This window comes from Macaca mulatta, chromosome 15 (assembly GCF_049350105.2).
Source record: "Macaca mulatta isolate MMU2019108-1 chromosome 15, T2T-MMU8v2.0, whole genome shotgun sequence".
Lineage (NCBI taxonomy): Eukaryota > Metazoa > Chordata > Mammalia > Primates > Cercopithecidae > Macaca > Macaca mulatta.
The window spans coordinates 45,476,762-45,493,923 of NC_133420.1; the positions used below are offsets into that span (position 1 = coordinate 45,476,762).

A 17,162-nucleotide genomic window follows, 5' to 3' on the forward strand; every position below is an offset into this window, starting at 1 on the left:
TTGGGAGGCCAGGGCGGGCAAATCACTTGAGGTCAAGAGTTTGAGACCAGCCTGGCCAACATGGTAAAACCCCATCTCTACTAAAAATACAAAAATTAGCTGGGCGTGGTGGCATGCACCTGTAATCCCAGGTACTCGGGAGCCTGAGGCAGAAGAATCGCTTGAACCCAGGAGGTGGAGGTTGCAGTGAGCCAAGATCGTGCCACCGCACTCCAGCCTGGGTGATAGAGCAAGACTCCATCTCCAAAAATAAAAAGAACAGGCCACAGCCAGGCCTATGGCAAGTCCTCTGCTCCATGTTTAGTTTCCATACTGCACCGCAAAGTCTGCCCTGCTTATGTTTCAAAAGTCAGAAAGCCACTTTGGAAATGGAACTATATGACTCTCTCGGAAAAAGAAAATATACTTAAAAATTCTTAAAGAGCAGCAATGTGAAAAGGTGGCGAAAGCCACTTAAGACACCTATCATTCTCCTGGTGTCTTCAGTACCAGCCACACAGACCCCGACAATTCTAGACACAGTTCGTTTGGCCATCCAGTCACTCCTGCCAAGGCCAGGGCACTCCACAGAGACGCTTTCCTGGTGAAAAGAGGAGGAGCAGGTGGCCTTGTTTCTTATTAACTGGACTCAGCCCAGCTACTATCAGGGATAGAGCTTGGGTTTCCGAGACTGCCAGTCCACACTTCCTCTTTTCCATGCCCTTCCCCAGACAAGACTGTGTACAATTAATCCCATTCGCTCAGCCTGATTGACCTGATTTTTCAGGCTCAGTAAACAAGAAACTCAATACATATGCCCCACACATGGGGGGTAAAGAGTGAGCAAACAAATGTTTATTTGATATCTAACTTACATCACACAAGCTTATGTCTCCCAGTGTAATAATGTTTTATAGATGCCAGATAAATCCTTGCTATATGACATTTTTAAATTGTGCTTCAAATACAAATATATACTAAGTACTAATATACTTGCCACAGGCAAAAACAGAGTAATCTGTACTATAGTATCCCAGAGCTGTGTATGCACTGGATTTCTCATCTGGCAAAGTTAAGAGAGTATTTGATGAAGGGTGTGTATATGTAAGAGACAAATCCAGGGACACTCCAGGAATTGTAAAAACTTATTTTTGTTTATAAGAACAGATACTGGACAGGTGCGGTGGCTCACGCCTGTAATCCCAACACTTTGGGAGGCCAAGGCGGAGGACGGATCATGAGGTCAGGAGATCAAGTTCCTCCTGGCCAACATGGGGAAACCCTGTCTCTACTAAAAATACAAAAATTAGCTGGGTGTGGTGGTGGGTGCCTGTAATTCCAGCTACTCGGGAGGCTGAGGCACGAGAATCACCCGAACCCAGGAGGAGGTGGTTGCAGTGAGCCGAGATCACACCATTGTACTCCAGCCTGGTGACAGAGTGAGACTCCATCTCAAAAAAAAAGAACAGATACCATTAACTCGATAAGTGAAATATTCTGGTTCATTTTAAGGAAGTCAAGATGGCTTTCTATACTTGTTTCGGCCATAGGATCAAAAATTCAATATGTATATCCCAATTTTTTTTAAACAAAAGTCAATGTGATACAGGAGAATGAGCTGCAAATTCACAGCCAGAAGTTTTGGTTTACAGCCTCAGTTCCAATAATTTCCAACTAGTGGTCTCAGGCTAATGATCTCACATCTGACTTTATCCTATCACTGCCATCATTTCCAACTTATAGATAAGGAAATTCATACCATTTCCCTGGTCACTGAGAGATCCAAATTCAATCCTCTCTTTGAAAGGGTTTTATTAGCAATTTTATAGTGCACACATGAGAATGGGATTCACCAGAGGCTCCCTTTTCCACTGTCCACAGTTTAGTACATATCAACCCTTCACACCTGATGGGACAAGATGGAACAAGGAGAATGGGTATGTGGCAGTTTGTTACTATTCTCTGTCCTTTGGCAAGTACTTAAAGTTTTCCATCATAGTTTGTTTTTATAACTAGTTGATTCATTATTTTTTATTCCTCTTCTCAAGCTGTACAATGTTTTCACGGATCTATGATCTTTCTGGTTTTACATTTTTACAACCCAATGTTGACTGACAGGATGCTCTCTGGAATTCAGGTCAGTCCCTACTTTGGGTCTTTCCTCATGGGATGCCCTAGACCTGCTCCAAAGACGGATTAATCATCTACAGATCTCCTTTGGGAAGTAGGAGGGTGCTATTTAGAGGTGGGCTTGTTCAACACTGAGCCACGTATCTTTTTCTATTGGTCATGAAGACTGAGCCTTTCACTAATCAGTGCCACTATCGTTGGAGTCTCCTGAAGCGATGTTCTCCAGCCAGTCTATGTGCAGACTGGGGAAGTTTCCGGTGTGGGCACTGGCACATTTCCTCCCGCACTACGCTCCGGATTCTGCATACAGAATTTGAGGCCAAAGTTTTTTTTGTCCTCATAGTTCCTCTTCTCGTTCACCACTGCTAGACCAAAGCCATTCTCACTCTTGTTCCTTTTATATATCATCTGCCCCTCCCTGTATTTTAAAAAGCTTTCAAATTCTTATCACTTTTGTTCTAAAATTCCACAATAACATGCTTTGGGTTGGTGATCTTTTCAATCCTTTTGCTGGGCAATTATCATGTCCTTTTAATCAGACGATTTATGTCTTCGGCTTTGAGGAATTTTCTTGTATTATTTCTTTTACAATTTCCTTCCCTCAGTCTTCCCTGTTCTCTCAAGAACTCTTATCAGTCAGATGCTGAACCTTTGGGATTAATCCCCTATGTCTCTTTTCTTTCACATTTTCAGTACTTTTGCATTTCTGTTCTACTTTCCAACTACTTTTGTTTTGTCTTACTTTAAGATTTCTTCAACTTCACCTTCCAACTTTATTATTCAGTTTTATTTCAGCAGTCATGTTTTAACTTCCAAGAGCTCTAATTATCTATTACTGTTCCATGGCATCCTTGTTCTTGTTTCACAAACATTATATCTTCTTGAACTCTCAGAGAAACTAGTAAGAATTTCTTCCCAAACTGTTTGTTTAATTCACGTACTTGGTTAACCATGTGTTCCATTTATATGTCCATGATGTCAGTCCACATGTCTGATCCTGCCCACCCAGGAAGAAGGAAACTTATATCACATGCAAACAGGCAATAATCCATTACTTTCTGATAACTGCTATTACAAAGAAAGCATCCAAATACACAAGAAGCAAGCCAGCTTACCTTCATGGAGTCAGAGTATAAAATATATTCCCTGAGCACAGGTAGGAAATCTTCTGTCATGTCATCTGTCAGCTCTTCTAAGGCTGTAGAGCAGTTCCCAATGCAAGCTGATACACCCTCCAGGGGTTCAGCCAGCTCACCCTCCAAGGCGCTCCATGTGGAGTATACAGGCCCGTATTCTCTCAGCTCCACAAGATACTCTGAATGGGGAAGAGAAACCAATTAAAATCTGGCTGGGTAGCAGTCGCTGCTATTACTAACTCAGTAATCACCACAGCCAAGAGCTCTCTACATGAACATGTGTTTCTTTGGCCATTCATTCACCTGATCCCACTCTTCTTTAAACACAACACTGTTTCTAGCACAACTGCTTAAAACTCTGACAGCTCATGTTACATCAATCCATTCCATCCCATGGATGGGAATGCCATGCCGCTGGATAATGGGCCTTATGGGGAAAAGCAGTAGCAGCCACATCCACCAAACATCTTCAAAAATAACCATACGCCGGCCAGGCGCGGTGGCTCACGCCTGTAATCCCAGCACTTTGGGAGGCTGATGTGGGTGGATCACAAGGTCAGGAGATCAAGACCATCCTGCTAACACTGTGAAACCCCATCTCTACTAAAAATACAAAAAAATATTAGCCAGACATGGCGGCACACACCTGTAATCCCAACTACTCTGGAGGCTGAAGCAGGAGAATTGCTTGAACCCAGGAGGCAGAGGTTGCAGTGAACCAAGATTGCTCTACTGCACTCCAGCCTGGGCAACACGGTGAGACTCCGTCAAAAAAAAAACAAACAAACGAACAAAAGAAAATAACCACTCGCCTACCCATACTGTGAAGCAATTTTTTTTTTTTTTTTTAGACGGAGTCTCGCTCTGTCGCCCAGGCTGGAGTGCAGTGGCGTGATCTTGGCTCACTGCAAGCTCCGCCTCCTGGGTTCACGCCATTCTCCTACCTCAGCCTCCCGAGTAGCTGGGACTACAGGCACCTGCCACCATGCCCAGCTAATTTTTTGTATTTTTTTAGTAGAGACGGGGTTTCACTGCATTAGCCAGAATGGTCTCGATCTCCTGACCTTATGATTCGCCTGCCTCGGCCTCCCAAAGTGCTGGGATTACAGGCGGGAGCCACCGCATCAGCTGCGAAGCAGTATTTTAACAGGCAACGGAGGCAGAGTTTCATATAGGTTTAGGGAGATGTTTTTAAAGGTTAAAAAAAAATCAGTCACAATGGATACACAATGGCATTTTAGGAAATGTTTTGATACAAGAGATGTGGTCTTACTGGCAGACTCACTCTCACTCGGTGGTCACCTCAGCCCCTTGGATCCCATCAGAATTTACTCCACACGATCCTTAGGTGTGGATGGTATCCAAAGCTATCTCCAAAACCTATGGGCCCCACATGGTATCATCAGTGGATCAAGTAGAGGGAACAAGTACAAGAAATGAGGGAAAAAATGTTGATTTATTTTGTCCCCCATAAAGAAAACCTGGCCCATCACTTGTCACCAGGAGTCTTGCCATTTCATCATGGCTTAGCAACCAGTGAATGGCAGCTGCTGGGGAATCCTTCTCAGCGTGCTTCCCATGCCAGTGCGATCATTTACACTGTTCATGTCTGTCCACCCCACACGTATGTAAGGAGACAAAAGATCCCAACAATCTGGGATGCGGCAAAGCAGGTGGCCCTGAGAGGGGTGGGAAGGAAGTGGAGGCAAAAACTAGGAAGGATCAATACAGGCCCCGGCAACTGCCCCATGCAGGAGGAGTGGTTTTAAAATGAACGGGATGGAGTGGGTGAGTCAGTCACAAGTCTGAAGATTCATCAGGGTCGTAACTTTGGCAAACATAGGTCCCCATGCTGTCCTTTTGAATCATCTTTCTGCCAGAAAATGTATCTAAGTTTGTTTATTAAATTACTGTTCCCTATGGATGAAGGGCAGTTGAGTCTATGTCTCCACTTTTAAAACTAAAGTTAAGAGAGCATAAAAGAGGAAACACCTGGCGAATTAGCAGTGCTGGCCATGGGAAAAGCAAACACAAGGCTGACATAGTAGGACAAAGGATGGGGTGCAAAGTGACATTCCAGTCACACCTAACTCCTCCCCTCCTTGTATTTCTTTGATAAGCAAAAGATGGCCTAGTTCTGTCACTCTAGCATTTTGCAGTTTGATTCTCTGTAGTACACATGAATGGCATTTCTGCCAATGTGGTTGCAGGGCATAATCAAGACCTCAACAGACAGCTCACCTATTTCCTCTTTGATGATCCGCTGGGCTATTCGATCAATGGTTCCCAGTTTGAGTGCAAACGTATCTAAGTAGTCACCTATGGCGGCAAACTCAAGCGGCCGAGTCCTCAGCTTGTAGCCGCCAGTGACGTGCTTGACTGACTCGCCCATTCTGGTCAGCAATGCTATCCCTTGCTTCTTGTAGGCATTCAGGTCCTGAGGATGATATGTGAATAAGCTCAAAGCACTCACTCACTCATATGGGCAGGACTAAATAAAACAGCTTCTAAAAGCAGCTTCAGTTTGGAAATGGAGGACTCGGGAAACAAGGAGCTGAGTTAGAGGCCCTAATCACATTCACACGCGGACCCTGGACAGGACGTCATAACCACCAGACTCAGGCTCCTGTGGGTTGACACCTAGATCCCTTTCAGCAGAGCTGAACTCCAATCCTTAAATTCACTCACCGGAGCACGCTGCCCTTTAAACACAACGCTGTTTCTAACATAATGTTTTTAAAGTATCTGTTTATCCCATACAAAGTACCCTATGTTGTCTTTAGGAGCAAAACTGAAGAGCAGAGGTTCTGAGATCCATCACTCATTTATTTATACCCCAACTAAAGCCATATAAAGGGAGTAAAGGGTGGAAAGCAGGAAACTGTGACAGAAAAACATTTCTAGAAAACTCAGGCCTAGGATGGATGCTGTAAACAGCAAAATATTTTAACCCTGGATTTCTTGAAGGCAAAACTGGAAATATGCTGAGTTTCATAACCCATTGTATCTAAATATAGGCACGGTGGCTCATGCCTGTAATCCCAGTACTTTGGGAGGCTAAGGTGGGCAGATCACTTGAGGTCAGGAGTCCAAGGCCAGCCTGGCCAACATGGTGAAACCTCGTCTCTACTAAAAGTACAAAAAAAAATTAGCTGGGCGTGGTGGCGTGCACCTGTAGTCCCAGCTACTCAGGAGGCTGAGGCATGAGAATCACTTGAACCTGGAAGGCGGAGGTTGCAGTGAGTTGAGATCGTGCCACCGCACTCCAGCCTGGGCAACCAAGCAAGACTGCCTCAAAAAAGGAAAAAAAAAAAAAAAAAAAAAACCTTTTAGCCTGCCTGATAAAACAAGCTTCCTCCTATCATCAAACCCTAAGAGGAATCTATACCATCTTCAGGTTGTCCTGTGTCAGCTACTGAAAGGGTAGCTTCCAAAATGGTTTTACAGAAGGTACAGGTGTCTGTTCCTCATATCCACCCTCAATACAAACAGAATGTTAATTCCCAGACTTAGAAGGGGATGACTAGAGGGAGATAAAGGAACCCAGAACAAGGACAGCTTTCTGGTGACGTGGCCTGATGCAGAGGATAGAGCAGGGGACGCGGAATTCACGGCTAACATGGCCTGACAGTCCCTCCGCATTTGATGTACAATTTCAGGCTAAGGTCTCTATAGTATCTGAGTGTAGGCTCCTTTTGAATTCACTTCCTTCTTCGTTTCCTTCTTCAGGCCTTCATTTTTGCTCTTGACCCACCCTTTCCTATTGAGGTTTCAGTGTGTATATATATATATAGGTTTTTGTCCACAGTTCCTGGCTTATAACCTCCACAGCCCTTGTTCCAGTCTTTTCACTCTAATGTTGGGTGTGTTAAGCCTCAGGAAACAGAATCTCTCTGACCTTCTCCTGCCCTCCTTTCACCTGCCCCAAGGCAGCACTCGACTCTTCCCCAGGCTTTCTGACTATGGGTCATAAGGCCCTCATTCCAGACAGGGTCCCTCTCCGCACCCTGGAGGATGGAATGCTGCTGTCACGAAGCTTCCACAAAAACCCAAGAGAGCTGGGTTCAGAGAACTTCTGGAGAGCTGAATGTTTGGAGTTTCCTGAAGGGTGGTACACCCAGGGAGGGCATGGAAGCTCCACGTCCCTTCCCCCACGCCTCGCCCAATGCCAATCTTCATCTGTATCCTTTGTGATATCCTTTATAGTAAGCTGGTAAATGTGTTTCTCTGAGTTCTGTGAACTGCTCCAGCAAATTAATGGAACCCGAAGAAGGGGTCACGGGAAGCCCAACTTGAAGCTGGCTGGTCAGAAGTTTTTGAGGCTTGAACTTAATGTCTGACATCTGGAAGCTCTCAGTCTTGGGGACTGAGTCCCCAGTCTGTGGGATCTGATTCTATGTCCAGGTAAATAATGTGTGAATTAAACTGGTGGACATCCAGCTGGCAATTGCTGCTTGGTGTTTGGGAAAAATCTGCTCCCACCCCCACCCTGCAATTTGGTGACAGAAGTCTTCTTCTGTGACCTTCCCCAAAACAAGGGGCTTGCCCTACCAATGATCCCCTCTCCTGTCTGTATCCTCAACTTCTAATCCCTCAGCATGTAAAATACACCCAAGGCTGACCCATCTTTTTTTTTTTTCTTTAGACGGAGTCTCGCTCTGTCGCCCAGGCTGGAATGCAGTGGTTGGATCTCAGTTCACTACAAGCTCCGCCTCCCAGGTTTACGCCATTCTCCTGCCTCAGCCTCCCGAGTAGCTGGGACTACAGGCGCCCGCCACCTCGCCCGGCTAGTTTTTTGTATTTTTTACTACAGACGGGGTTTCACTGTGTTAGCCAGGATGGTCTCGATCTCCTGACCTCGTGATCTGTCCGTCTCAGCCTCCCAAAGTGCTGGGATTACAGGCGTGAGCCACCCATCTTAAAAACAGCAGCGATCTCCTCTAGTTTCTCTCCACCTCTCTCCTTCCCTTCAGAGTCAGGCTGCCTGAGAGAGTGTTCACTATATAACTGACTGTATTTGATGTACAATTTCAGGCTAAGGTCTCTATAGTATCTGAGTGTAGGCTCCTTTTGAATTCACTTCCTTCTTCAGGCCTTCATTTTTGCTCTTGACCCACCCTTTCCTATTGAGGTTTCAATGTGTATATATATATAGGTTTATATATAACTGTCCATATATATTATATATAATATATACAATATATATATTATAACTGTCCACCTACTCTCCTGCCTGTGAACATGTGCATGATCGTGTGAATGGTTTACAGCTTTGTGGCGCTACTAACAATGCTGCTGTGAACACTCATGCAGATGCACCCTCTTTAGAAAACGCAAGTCTCTTTAGGGAATAAACCAAGACAAGGATGGCCAAGTAGGTCTAGAGATTCCATCCTGTCCTCCCACATTCTAGACAAGAAACATCCTCAAAGGCTCGAGGCCTTCACAAGACTATAACTGAAGCCTCAGAGTCCTTGGAATTACCTCTGCAGACAGCATTTTTATGAGTGGGACTAGAGTCAAATGGGCTCACTGGACTGCACAGGCTCCGCTTCGAGTAGAGCTGTGAAAGGGTGTCCCAGTTAACCAAGTTAATTTACATGTTGAATAAAGTTATTTAGTAGTATCTATCTGATTGCTGTACCCACTCTGCCAAAGATGAAAATATTGACTTGTATATAGTTGCTATTGAGCGTCCCCATTTCTCCCAGCATTACTGGCTGCTGCTGCTGCTGCTTTTTAATATATAGAGATGGGGTCTCACCATGTTGCCCAGGCTGGACATGAACTCCTGAGCTCAGGTGATCTACCTGCTTTGGCCTCCCAAAGTGCTGGGTGTTACAGACATGAGTCACTACACACAGCCTTATTGACTTCTTCTTAAGGACACTTCTAATTGGTTGATAAGCTCATGTCATCACAAGGAAAAGGAAGAGCGTCTCTGCATTCCCTAAGGTAGAACATGTAAGTGGCTCATCTAAGAACAAGATCAAGTTATTCAAGGTATGTTAAAGGAAAAAATGAGGCAGCTGGAAGAGGGGGAATAGGCTGCTGACATTTAATGGGCACAGAGTTTCAGATCTGCAGGACGCAAACGTTCTGAAGATGAGCTGCATAACTAATTTAAATATACTTAACACTACTGAACTGTACACTTAGAAATCGTTAGGATGGTAAATGTTATGTGTATTTTATCACAATTTTTTAAAATTTTAAAGAAAAGATAAGGCTGTTTAGCACATTTTGTTCAGCAAGTGGTACTGAACTAGGGCTAGAATTTGTTCTGTTTAAAGCTAGCTTTCCTGTATTCACTCACATGGAGTTGGATTTTGATCGAGGCAGTAAAGGACCTTATAATTTTTAAGTCATTTTCATACTGCTTGGCCCACAGATAGATAAATATCCTTCTCTCTCTCTCTGTCTCTGTCTCACACACACACCCTCTTTCCTACTTATTCTTCACGCACATTCCTAACAACCAGGGGTCCAAGCTTTTCCCTCCCTCTTCGTTTTTGTTCAGTAAACATGACTGTACTTGAGGGCTTTCTGGAAAATGGAGTGAATTGTGCTTGGGGGAGAGAGTGAGTTGTGCTTTTGGAGAACAGGATGTATTGTACTTTGAGTACGAGTTGAAGGAATTATACCTAAGGATCAGTTCGCCAGGAAATACTTATTTTTAAGAAGTGTACCAGTCCAACCTGTAGGCAGGGAAAGCCTCTGGGAAAAAGAGACGCTGAATTGGAATGTTGTCAATAAGGCTAAGGCTCAATGCCAACTGAGGTTATATAACACAACTAAAGGACTTTGTCATGTGGCTTCCATTGAGGGAAGAATGGCACACTTTCTGAAGTCTTTAATATCAACTAATGTTATCTATAACTATTTCTCAATTTTGCAGATTTGAAAAATAGAAAGTATCCGGACCACAATACCCTTGCCAACATGGAACATGTTACATATGGCCTGAACATGGGAACATGATACCTGAAACCAAACAGATGGGACTGGAGGGAAGCTAGCAGGAGGGTCTGAGCCCGTGACCCCATTTCTGCAGACAGTGGGAGGGCAGCACCTCGGGTTTTCTGGCCGGTTCTGCCAACAGGGAAGTGTAGTGAAAGGCTAGTGGACAACCAACTTGAGTTTGAATACACAGAATCTGGCAGCTGTGTGGGACCCAAATGCTTTATCTGGCAAATGTCCCCCTGAAAGGAACATGGCTGCAGATAAGTAACAATCAGGCAGTCTGATACACAGGGATGTATCAGTCTGATACTCAGCAGCCACAAAGACCCAACTTGAGATCCTAGTGACACTACCTGAACAAGGACAAGTTGCCGGAACTTGAGTTTCCTTGTCTGTAAAATGCAGCTGCAAGTAATCACTCAAAGTGCCCTTATGAAGAACACCCTCACCAAACACTCAAATGTTCCTTCTCTTCCGTGCCCATTGTTGGTCAGACTGGCCTCACCCAGTCATATTGCCAAGTGTTTAAAGAAACACTTAGCTCTGCTTTTGGCAGAGCAAATATTCTAACTTCCTCTGCTGCTGTAAGTGGGTGGGGTCCTCGATGGGGGTGGGGATAGATTTCCTAAATATTAACACAGAATCCATCTATACGGATTTGCTAATGCAAAAAAAGCATGCTAATGCACATAGGTACCCAAAAAAAGACCAATTTTACGACAACCCTGTTATAGTGAACCATTCGCTCATGAAGGTGGCTTCTGAAAGATCAAAACAGCTTTTTTTTTTTTTTTTCTTAAAGAGATAGGGTCTCACTCTGTCACCCAGGCTGCAGTGCAGTGGAGTGGTACGATCATAGCTCACTGAAGCCTCAAACTCCTGGGCTCAAGCTATTCTCCTGCCTTAGCCTCCCGGGTAGCTGGGACTACAGGCGCACAACATCACACTCGGCTATTTGTTAAAAGTTTTTGTAGAGACCGAGTCTTGCTCGGAACAGCTTTTAGCAAAGAGCCCCAAGAATGGTAATATGGGAGAAGAGTATGTAAACTTCCGCCCTTACCTTCGCAGTAAGGAAAACATTAAAGTGTTCATTGAAAGAGAGCACAGGATGATCCGTAATTCTTTTTAGAAATTTATCCAAAGCTTTTCTTCTGGTCTCCACAAACTCTTCTGAAAAACGATCCACAACACCTTTTACCACAAACTTCTCGGGAAGAGGCTATAAAGACACGAAGAAAAAAATCAGAGTCACGGATGAGATGGTGCGAGGAAAAACCACCAGGCTGGCACACAGTTCTGTTACCCTCTGTCCAAGAAAAGTATTTCTTAATCAGGCAGATCTTCATGTAGTCATTAACATAAAGATTTCTGAAAAATACACATGGAGTAAATGTCCTGTCAATTTTATAATGCAAGGAATAAAACACTAAATATAGTCTCTGAAATACATAAAAGTAGATATTTATCGAGTAAATTCAACAGTAATTTTTACATTGCTTGATGTAAATATGGTATGATGGAAAAGTTATGGCAAGAAGAAAAGAAAAGAGGAGAGGGGAGGAGAGGACAGGGGAGGGGAGGGGAGGGGAGGGGAGGGGAGGAGAGGGGAGGGGAGGGGAGGGGAGGGGAGGGAAGGGAGGAAGGGAGGAAGGAAGGAAGGAAGGAAGGAAGGAAGGAAGGAAGGAAGGAAGGAAAGAAGGAAAGAAGGAAAGAAGGAAAGAAGGAAAGAAGGAAAGAAGTCAGGCAGGCAGGTAGGCAGGCAGGCAGGCATCAACCACGTAAAAATTTATTTAAATATTTTAAGCTTCTGCTCCCAGTACTTCATTCCCCATTCATATTTGGTGAATGAATAAATTAGGTAAATTCATGTATCTAAAAAAAATACCTTTTATGAGCCAATTTTTTGGTTTAGGTTTATACTAAAAAATTCTTTAAAATGTAATTTCCTTTATTCCCCTTACTCAAATACATTTCTCTATTATACTGACTTAGAGCCAATACTGTCGGCAATTTAAAACTACCTGCCTACCAAGGGATCTTTGAGCTTTTAATCTGTTTCCATAGCAGTTCGATCAACTGCTTGATTAAAAAGCCTTCTTTATTATTACTACCACAGAGAAAAGAAGTATCTGCCATGCACCTGTTTTAAAATATTTGAGCTATGAAATATTTTAAAAATTGTACACTTAAAAAATAGGTCACTAAATCTAATAGATATTTCTCTAAAGAAGATATCCAATGGCCAAGAAGCACATGAAAAGATGCTTAACATTAGTAGTCATCAGGGAAATGGAAGTCAAAACCATCATGAGATGCCATTTCATACCTACTAGGATAGCCATAATCTTAAAAAAAAAAAAAAAAAAAAAAAAAAAAAAAACAAGCGTTGGTGAGGATGTGGAGAAATAGAACCTTTATACATTGCTGATGGGAATGTAAAACATGCAGCCACTGTGGAAAACAGTTTCGTGGTTCCTCAATAAGTTAAATACAGAATTACCCATTTAACTCAGCAATTCCACTCACACGTTTATGCCCAAAAGAACTGAAAGCAAGGCTGGGCGTTGTAATCCCAGCACTTTGGGAGGCCGAGGCGGGTGGATTGCCTCAGCTCAGGAGTTTGACACCAGCCTGGGCAACATGGTGAAACCCCATCTCTACCAAAAATATTAAATATAAAAACAATTAGCTGGGCATGGTGGCTTGCAGCTATAGTCCCAACTATTCAGGAGGCTGAGGTGGGAAGACAGCTTAGGCTCACAAGATGGGGAGGCTGCAGTGAGCAGAGACTGCACCACTGCACTCCAGCCTGGGTTACAGAGTGAGACCTCATCTCAAACAAACAAACAAACATTTTTAAAAACTTTAAAAAAAGAATTGAAAGCAGGTGCTCAAACAAAATTTTGTACACAAATAGTCATGACAGCCCTGTTTACAATGGCTACAAGGTAGAAGCAATCCAAATGTCCATCAACATGTAAATGGGCAAACAAAATGTGGCATATCTATGCAATGGACTATTATTTGGTCATTTAAAAAAAAGTACTAAAACATGTTGCATCGTGGAAAAACCCCAAAAACATTATGGTAAATGAAAGACGCCAGATACAAAAGTCCATATATATGATTCCATTCACGTGAAATGTCCAGAATAGGCAAACCCATAGAGACAGAAAGCAGATGAGTGGTTGCCAGGGGCTGGAGAGATCAGAGGAAATGAGATGTGACTGCTTCATGGGTACAGGGTGATTTTGAAACTTTCAGAAGGTGGTGATAGTTGCACAACATTGTGAATGTACTTGACGCCGCTGAATTGTAGACTATAAAACGGTCCTAAGTTTTTTAGCACAATAAAAGAGTATAATATATATATATATATATATCTCAAAGTCATAAAGGATAAGAATAATACCAGTACTTACTAATCTACCACTCAACTTGACAGACACAACAGTGTCATTGACAAAGCTCCCTGTCAGCGGATCCCTGATCAGATCTCCACTTATTCCTGCCCCCATGAGGGAATTACAATCCTCAACTTTTTGGTCATTGCTCCCCTCTAAGTTTCAGTTTTAAAACAATGTTCTGTTCGTTGAACTTGTTTTTTAAGTTTATAAAAATAAAACTCCAGTTAATGTATCACTTAATGACAGAGATACACTCTGAGAAATACATTGTCAGGCGATTTCAATCATTGTGTGAACATCATAGAGTGCACCTACACAAACCTAGATGATGCAGCTACTACACACCTAGGCTATACGGTATAGGCTATTGCTCCTAGCATGTTACTGTACTGACTACTGCAGGCAATTGTAACACAATGGCAAGTACTTGGGTATCTAAACATATTTAAACGTAGAAAACATATTTAAACGTACAGTAAAAATACAGTATTATAATTTTATGGGACCACCATCTATATGCCATCCACCACCGACTGAAATGTCATTATGCAGTACACAACTGTATACTTCGCTTTTGTCATTCAATATTATCTTTCTGCAACTTATCCATATTGATGCATATTTAGCTACAGGAAAATAATTTTACTATTCCATAGTCATGCACTATATAACTGACTGTATGACAAACTGTCCACCTCCTCTCCTGCCTGTGAACATGTGCATGATCGTGTGAATGGTTTACAGCTTTGTGGCGCTACTAACAATGCTGCTGTGAACACTCATGCAGATGCACCCTCTTTAGAAAATGCAAGTCTCTTTAGGGAATAAACCAAGACAAGGACGGCCAAGTAGGTCTATCGAGACAATCACATGCTTTTTCCTTTAATACGGTAAGTGGTAAATTAATATATTTTCTAATGTTAAACCAACCTAGCAGTTCAAGTTCAAAGTAGGACATTAAACACAAGTAGTTAACTCCACAACCTCCTCAAACCCCCTTAATATGGCAATAAAGAGGATTTTTTTTAATTACAAACCCTGAAGGACAAAAACAAACCAGAAAAGACACAGCAACAAGGATTAGTGGGCTTAGCCAACCCAAAAAAGCAGAACACTAGGCTACTTGGAGTAGGCCTAGTAAACCTAGATTTAGAACACAAAACCTTGAAAAGATTTAGGAACTGGTAACACCAATACCCCACCCCCGGAGAAGAAGTATTCGGAGTATGAGGGAATTCAGTGCCCTCAACTTGAAAGGGCTTTAAAAAGCATGTTTTAGTTGTCAAGAGTAAAAATTCTGATGCCATGCTTCCTGGGTTTATCTTTCGACTTTGCCACCTACTAGCTGTTTGCCTTTGGTCAAGTTCTATACATCTCTTGGTACCTCAAGAAGTTGGTGCTAGGTAAAAACTAATAGCATCAACTTCATAGGGTTGTCATGAGGATTAAATTAGCTAATATGTTCAAAGTGCTTTGAATGATTCCTACCACAGGGTAAACACACACAAGTTTGGGTGTCTTTGTTGTAAGACTGGCAGCAGCTTCAGGGGACTACTAATCTTCAGGGACATCCAGTGTTCATTTAACCCTTGACATGGTGGGAATATTCAGAGAAGATGCTAAGAATACTGGGGAATTCTTTACAACAGAGCAGGAGTTCCAAAGGACACAGCGGAAAGGTTTGTAAATGAAAGAAGAGAGGGGAATCGAATCAGGAATAAAATTACAGAGCCACACAAGGATAACATGTCCACGTGTGACACCCATCAGAGCTTACACTTGAGTAGAATATTCGAAATGCAGTGCTGGATCAGACGAACGGGCCACTCAGCCCCATGCTGGCCCAGTCCAAAGCACCAAGAAGTTATCTTAATGGGATATGGCTGTCCTTTAGGATAATTCCTTTATTCTGGTCAGTTCTTCTCTCCCCCGTTCCTTTAGGCAGCCATTCTCATAATCCAGCTTTTCATGCTAAGCAGATTACTGTCTTTCTGAAGTGAGAACCAGGTGTAAGAGCATCAGATGGAAATTTCCTATTTTGCTTCCTCCGCAGAAGCCTATCCACTGGGCATCACCCTCACCTCCATTCCTTAGTCCCTGTGGACAACAACCCCTCCTCCCCTAAAGCTAAGCATTCCATCTGTGTCCTTGACCCATTTGTTCATTAGGGTGCACCTGTCATTTATCTCTTCTCTGTATCTTCAACATCTCCTGTCCATCCAGCTCTATTCCCAGAATCTATAAAAACATGGTTGGTTTTTCTTCCTAAAAAATATGAATCCAATCACCCCTTGACCTTGTATCTTCTCCCTTCTCCTTTCTGGCTCATTCTATCTTTTTGAAAGGAGTCACTTATCTTGACTTCACACTATCCCATTGATTTCTCAACCTCCAGCCTTCCCCCAACCCTCAAAACAAAACCGGCTGTGATACTGCCTTCAGTGCTGGGTTTCTCTGCCCTATCCCCACCCAGTTCAGAAACAGCCCTTTTAAAATTGAGTGCCAATGACTTTCTAATTACCAAATCCGTGGATATTTTCCTGTTATCACTTCATGAGCCCTGTTATGATATTCTCATTTGCTTCTGCTGAATAGGACTTGAGAGGATGGCCTGAGGCACAAGTAAGTGGTTAGGAGTGCCTCATTTAACATAAAGATGACATTCTACAATAGGGGTCCATTCTTCAGATTGAGCACATTGAAGTTACGATTCATCAATTGGGGGAACTTGCTATTTAAAGGAACCCTAGAGTGAATCCTCCTGCAAGCAGAATTTCCTCCTGTCATAAGCGTTATCATTTCCAAATGTATGTAGCTGCAGAAATTTCCTATTTCAAGATTCCTTAATGGGACACACCTACTCTCAGGCTCACTTCTATTACTGTCTGGGTTGTTTACACATAGGAATCTGGGTTGCTGGTGAAATCAAGTCCATCTATAGTCTGTAAATCACATCATGTAAATGAAAAGAGCTCAACACAGTTCCAAGCACACAGCAGATGTCTAACGAATGCGAAGTATTTTTATTAATTTGTAAGCACTGAGAACAAAAAGCAAAAAGGGGAGAGGACTTACAGGTAGAAAGTCTATATATCGTTTAGGCCAAAATGTCTTTAAAAATCGACTGTGGGAAGCAGGCACGGTGGCTCATGTCTATAATCCTAGCACTTTGGGAGGTCAAGCTGGGAGGATTGCTTGAGGCTAGGAGCTCCAGACCAGCTTAGGCAACACAGCAAGACCCCATCTCTACAAAAAATAAAAAATTAGCTGGGCATGGTGGTGCACACCTGAATTCCCAGCTACTGTGGAGACTGAGGTGGGAGGATTGCTTGAGCCCAGGAGTTGGAGGTTGCAGTAAGCTATGGTAATGCCACTGCACTCCAGCCTGGGTGACAGAGTGAGATCCTGTCTTAAAAAAGAAGTCATTTGGGATCTACTTCTTCATGCCCACTAGAATTTTTAAAGTAAAATAGCAAGTGTTGGCAAACATGTGGAGAAATTGGGCCCTCATACATTTCTAGTGGGAATATAAAATTATAAGCCACTG

General features: G+C 43.0%; 1 protein-coding gene across 1 annotated transcript in view; it reads right to left on the reverse strand.

The window, feature by feature from the left end:
• Window positions 1–17,162, reverse strand: part of SNX30 (sorting nexin family member 30) — a 124,983-nt gene that overhangs the window by 35,451 nt on the left and 72,370 nt on the right. The window contains exons 4-6 of the mRNA XM_001099477.5: window positions 11,269–11,427; window positions 5,487–5,682; window positions 3,225–3,424 (exon numbers count right to left, since the gene is read on the reverse strand). Of these exons, the coding sequence (XP_001099477.3) occupies window positions 3,225–3,424; window positions 5,487–5,682; window positions 11,269–11,427 (555 nt within the window). The remainder of the gene's footprint in view (window positions 1–3,224; window positions 3,425–5,486; window positions 5,683–11,268; window positions 11,428–17,162) is intronic.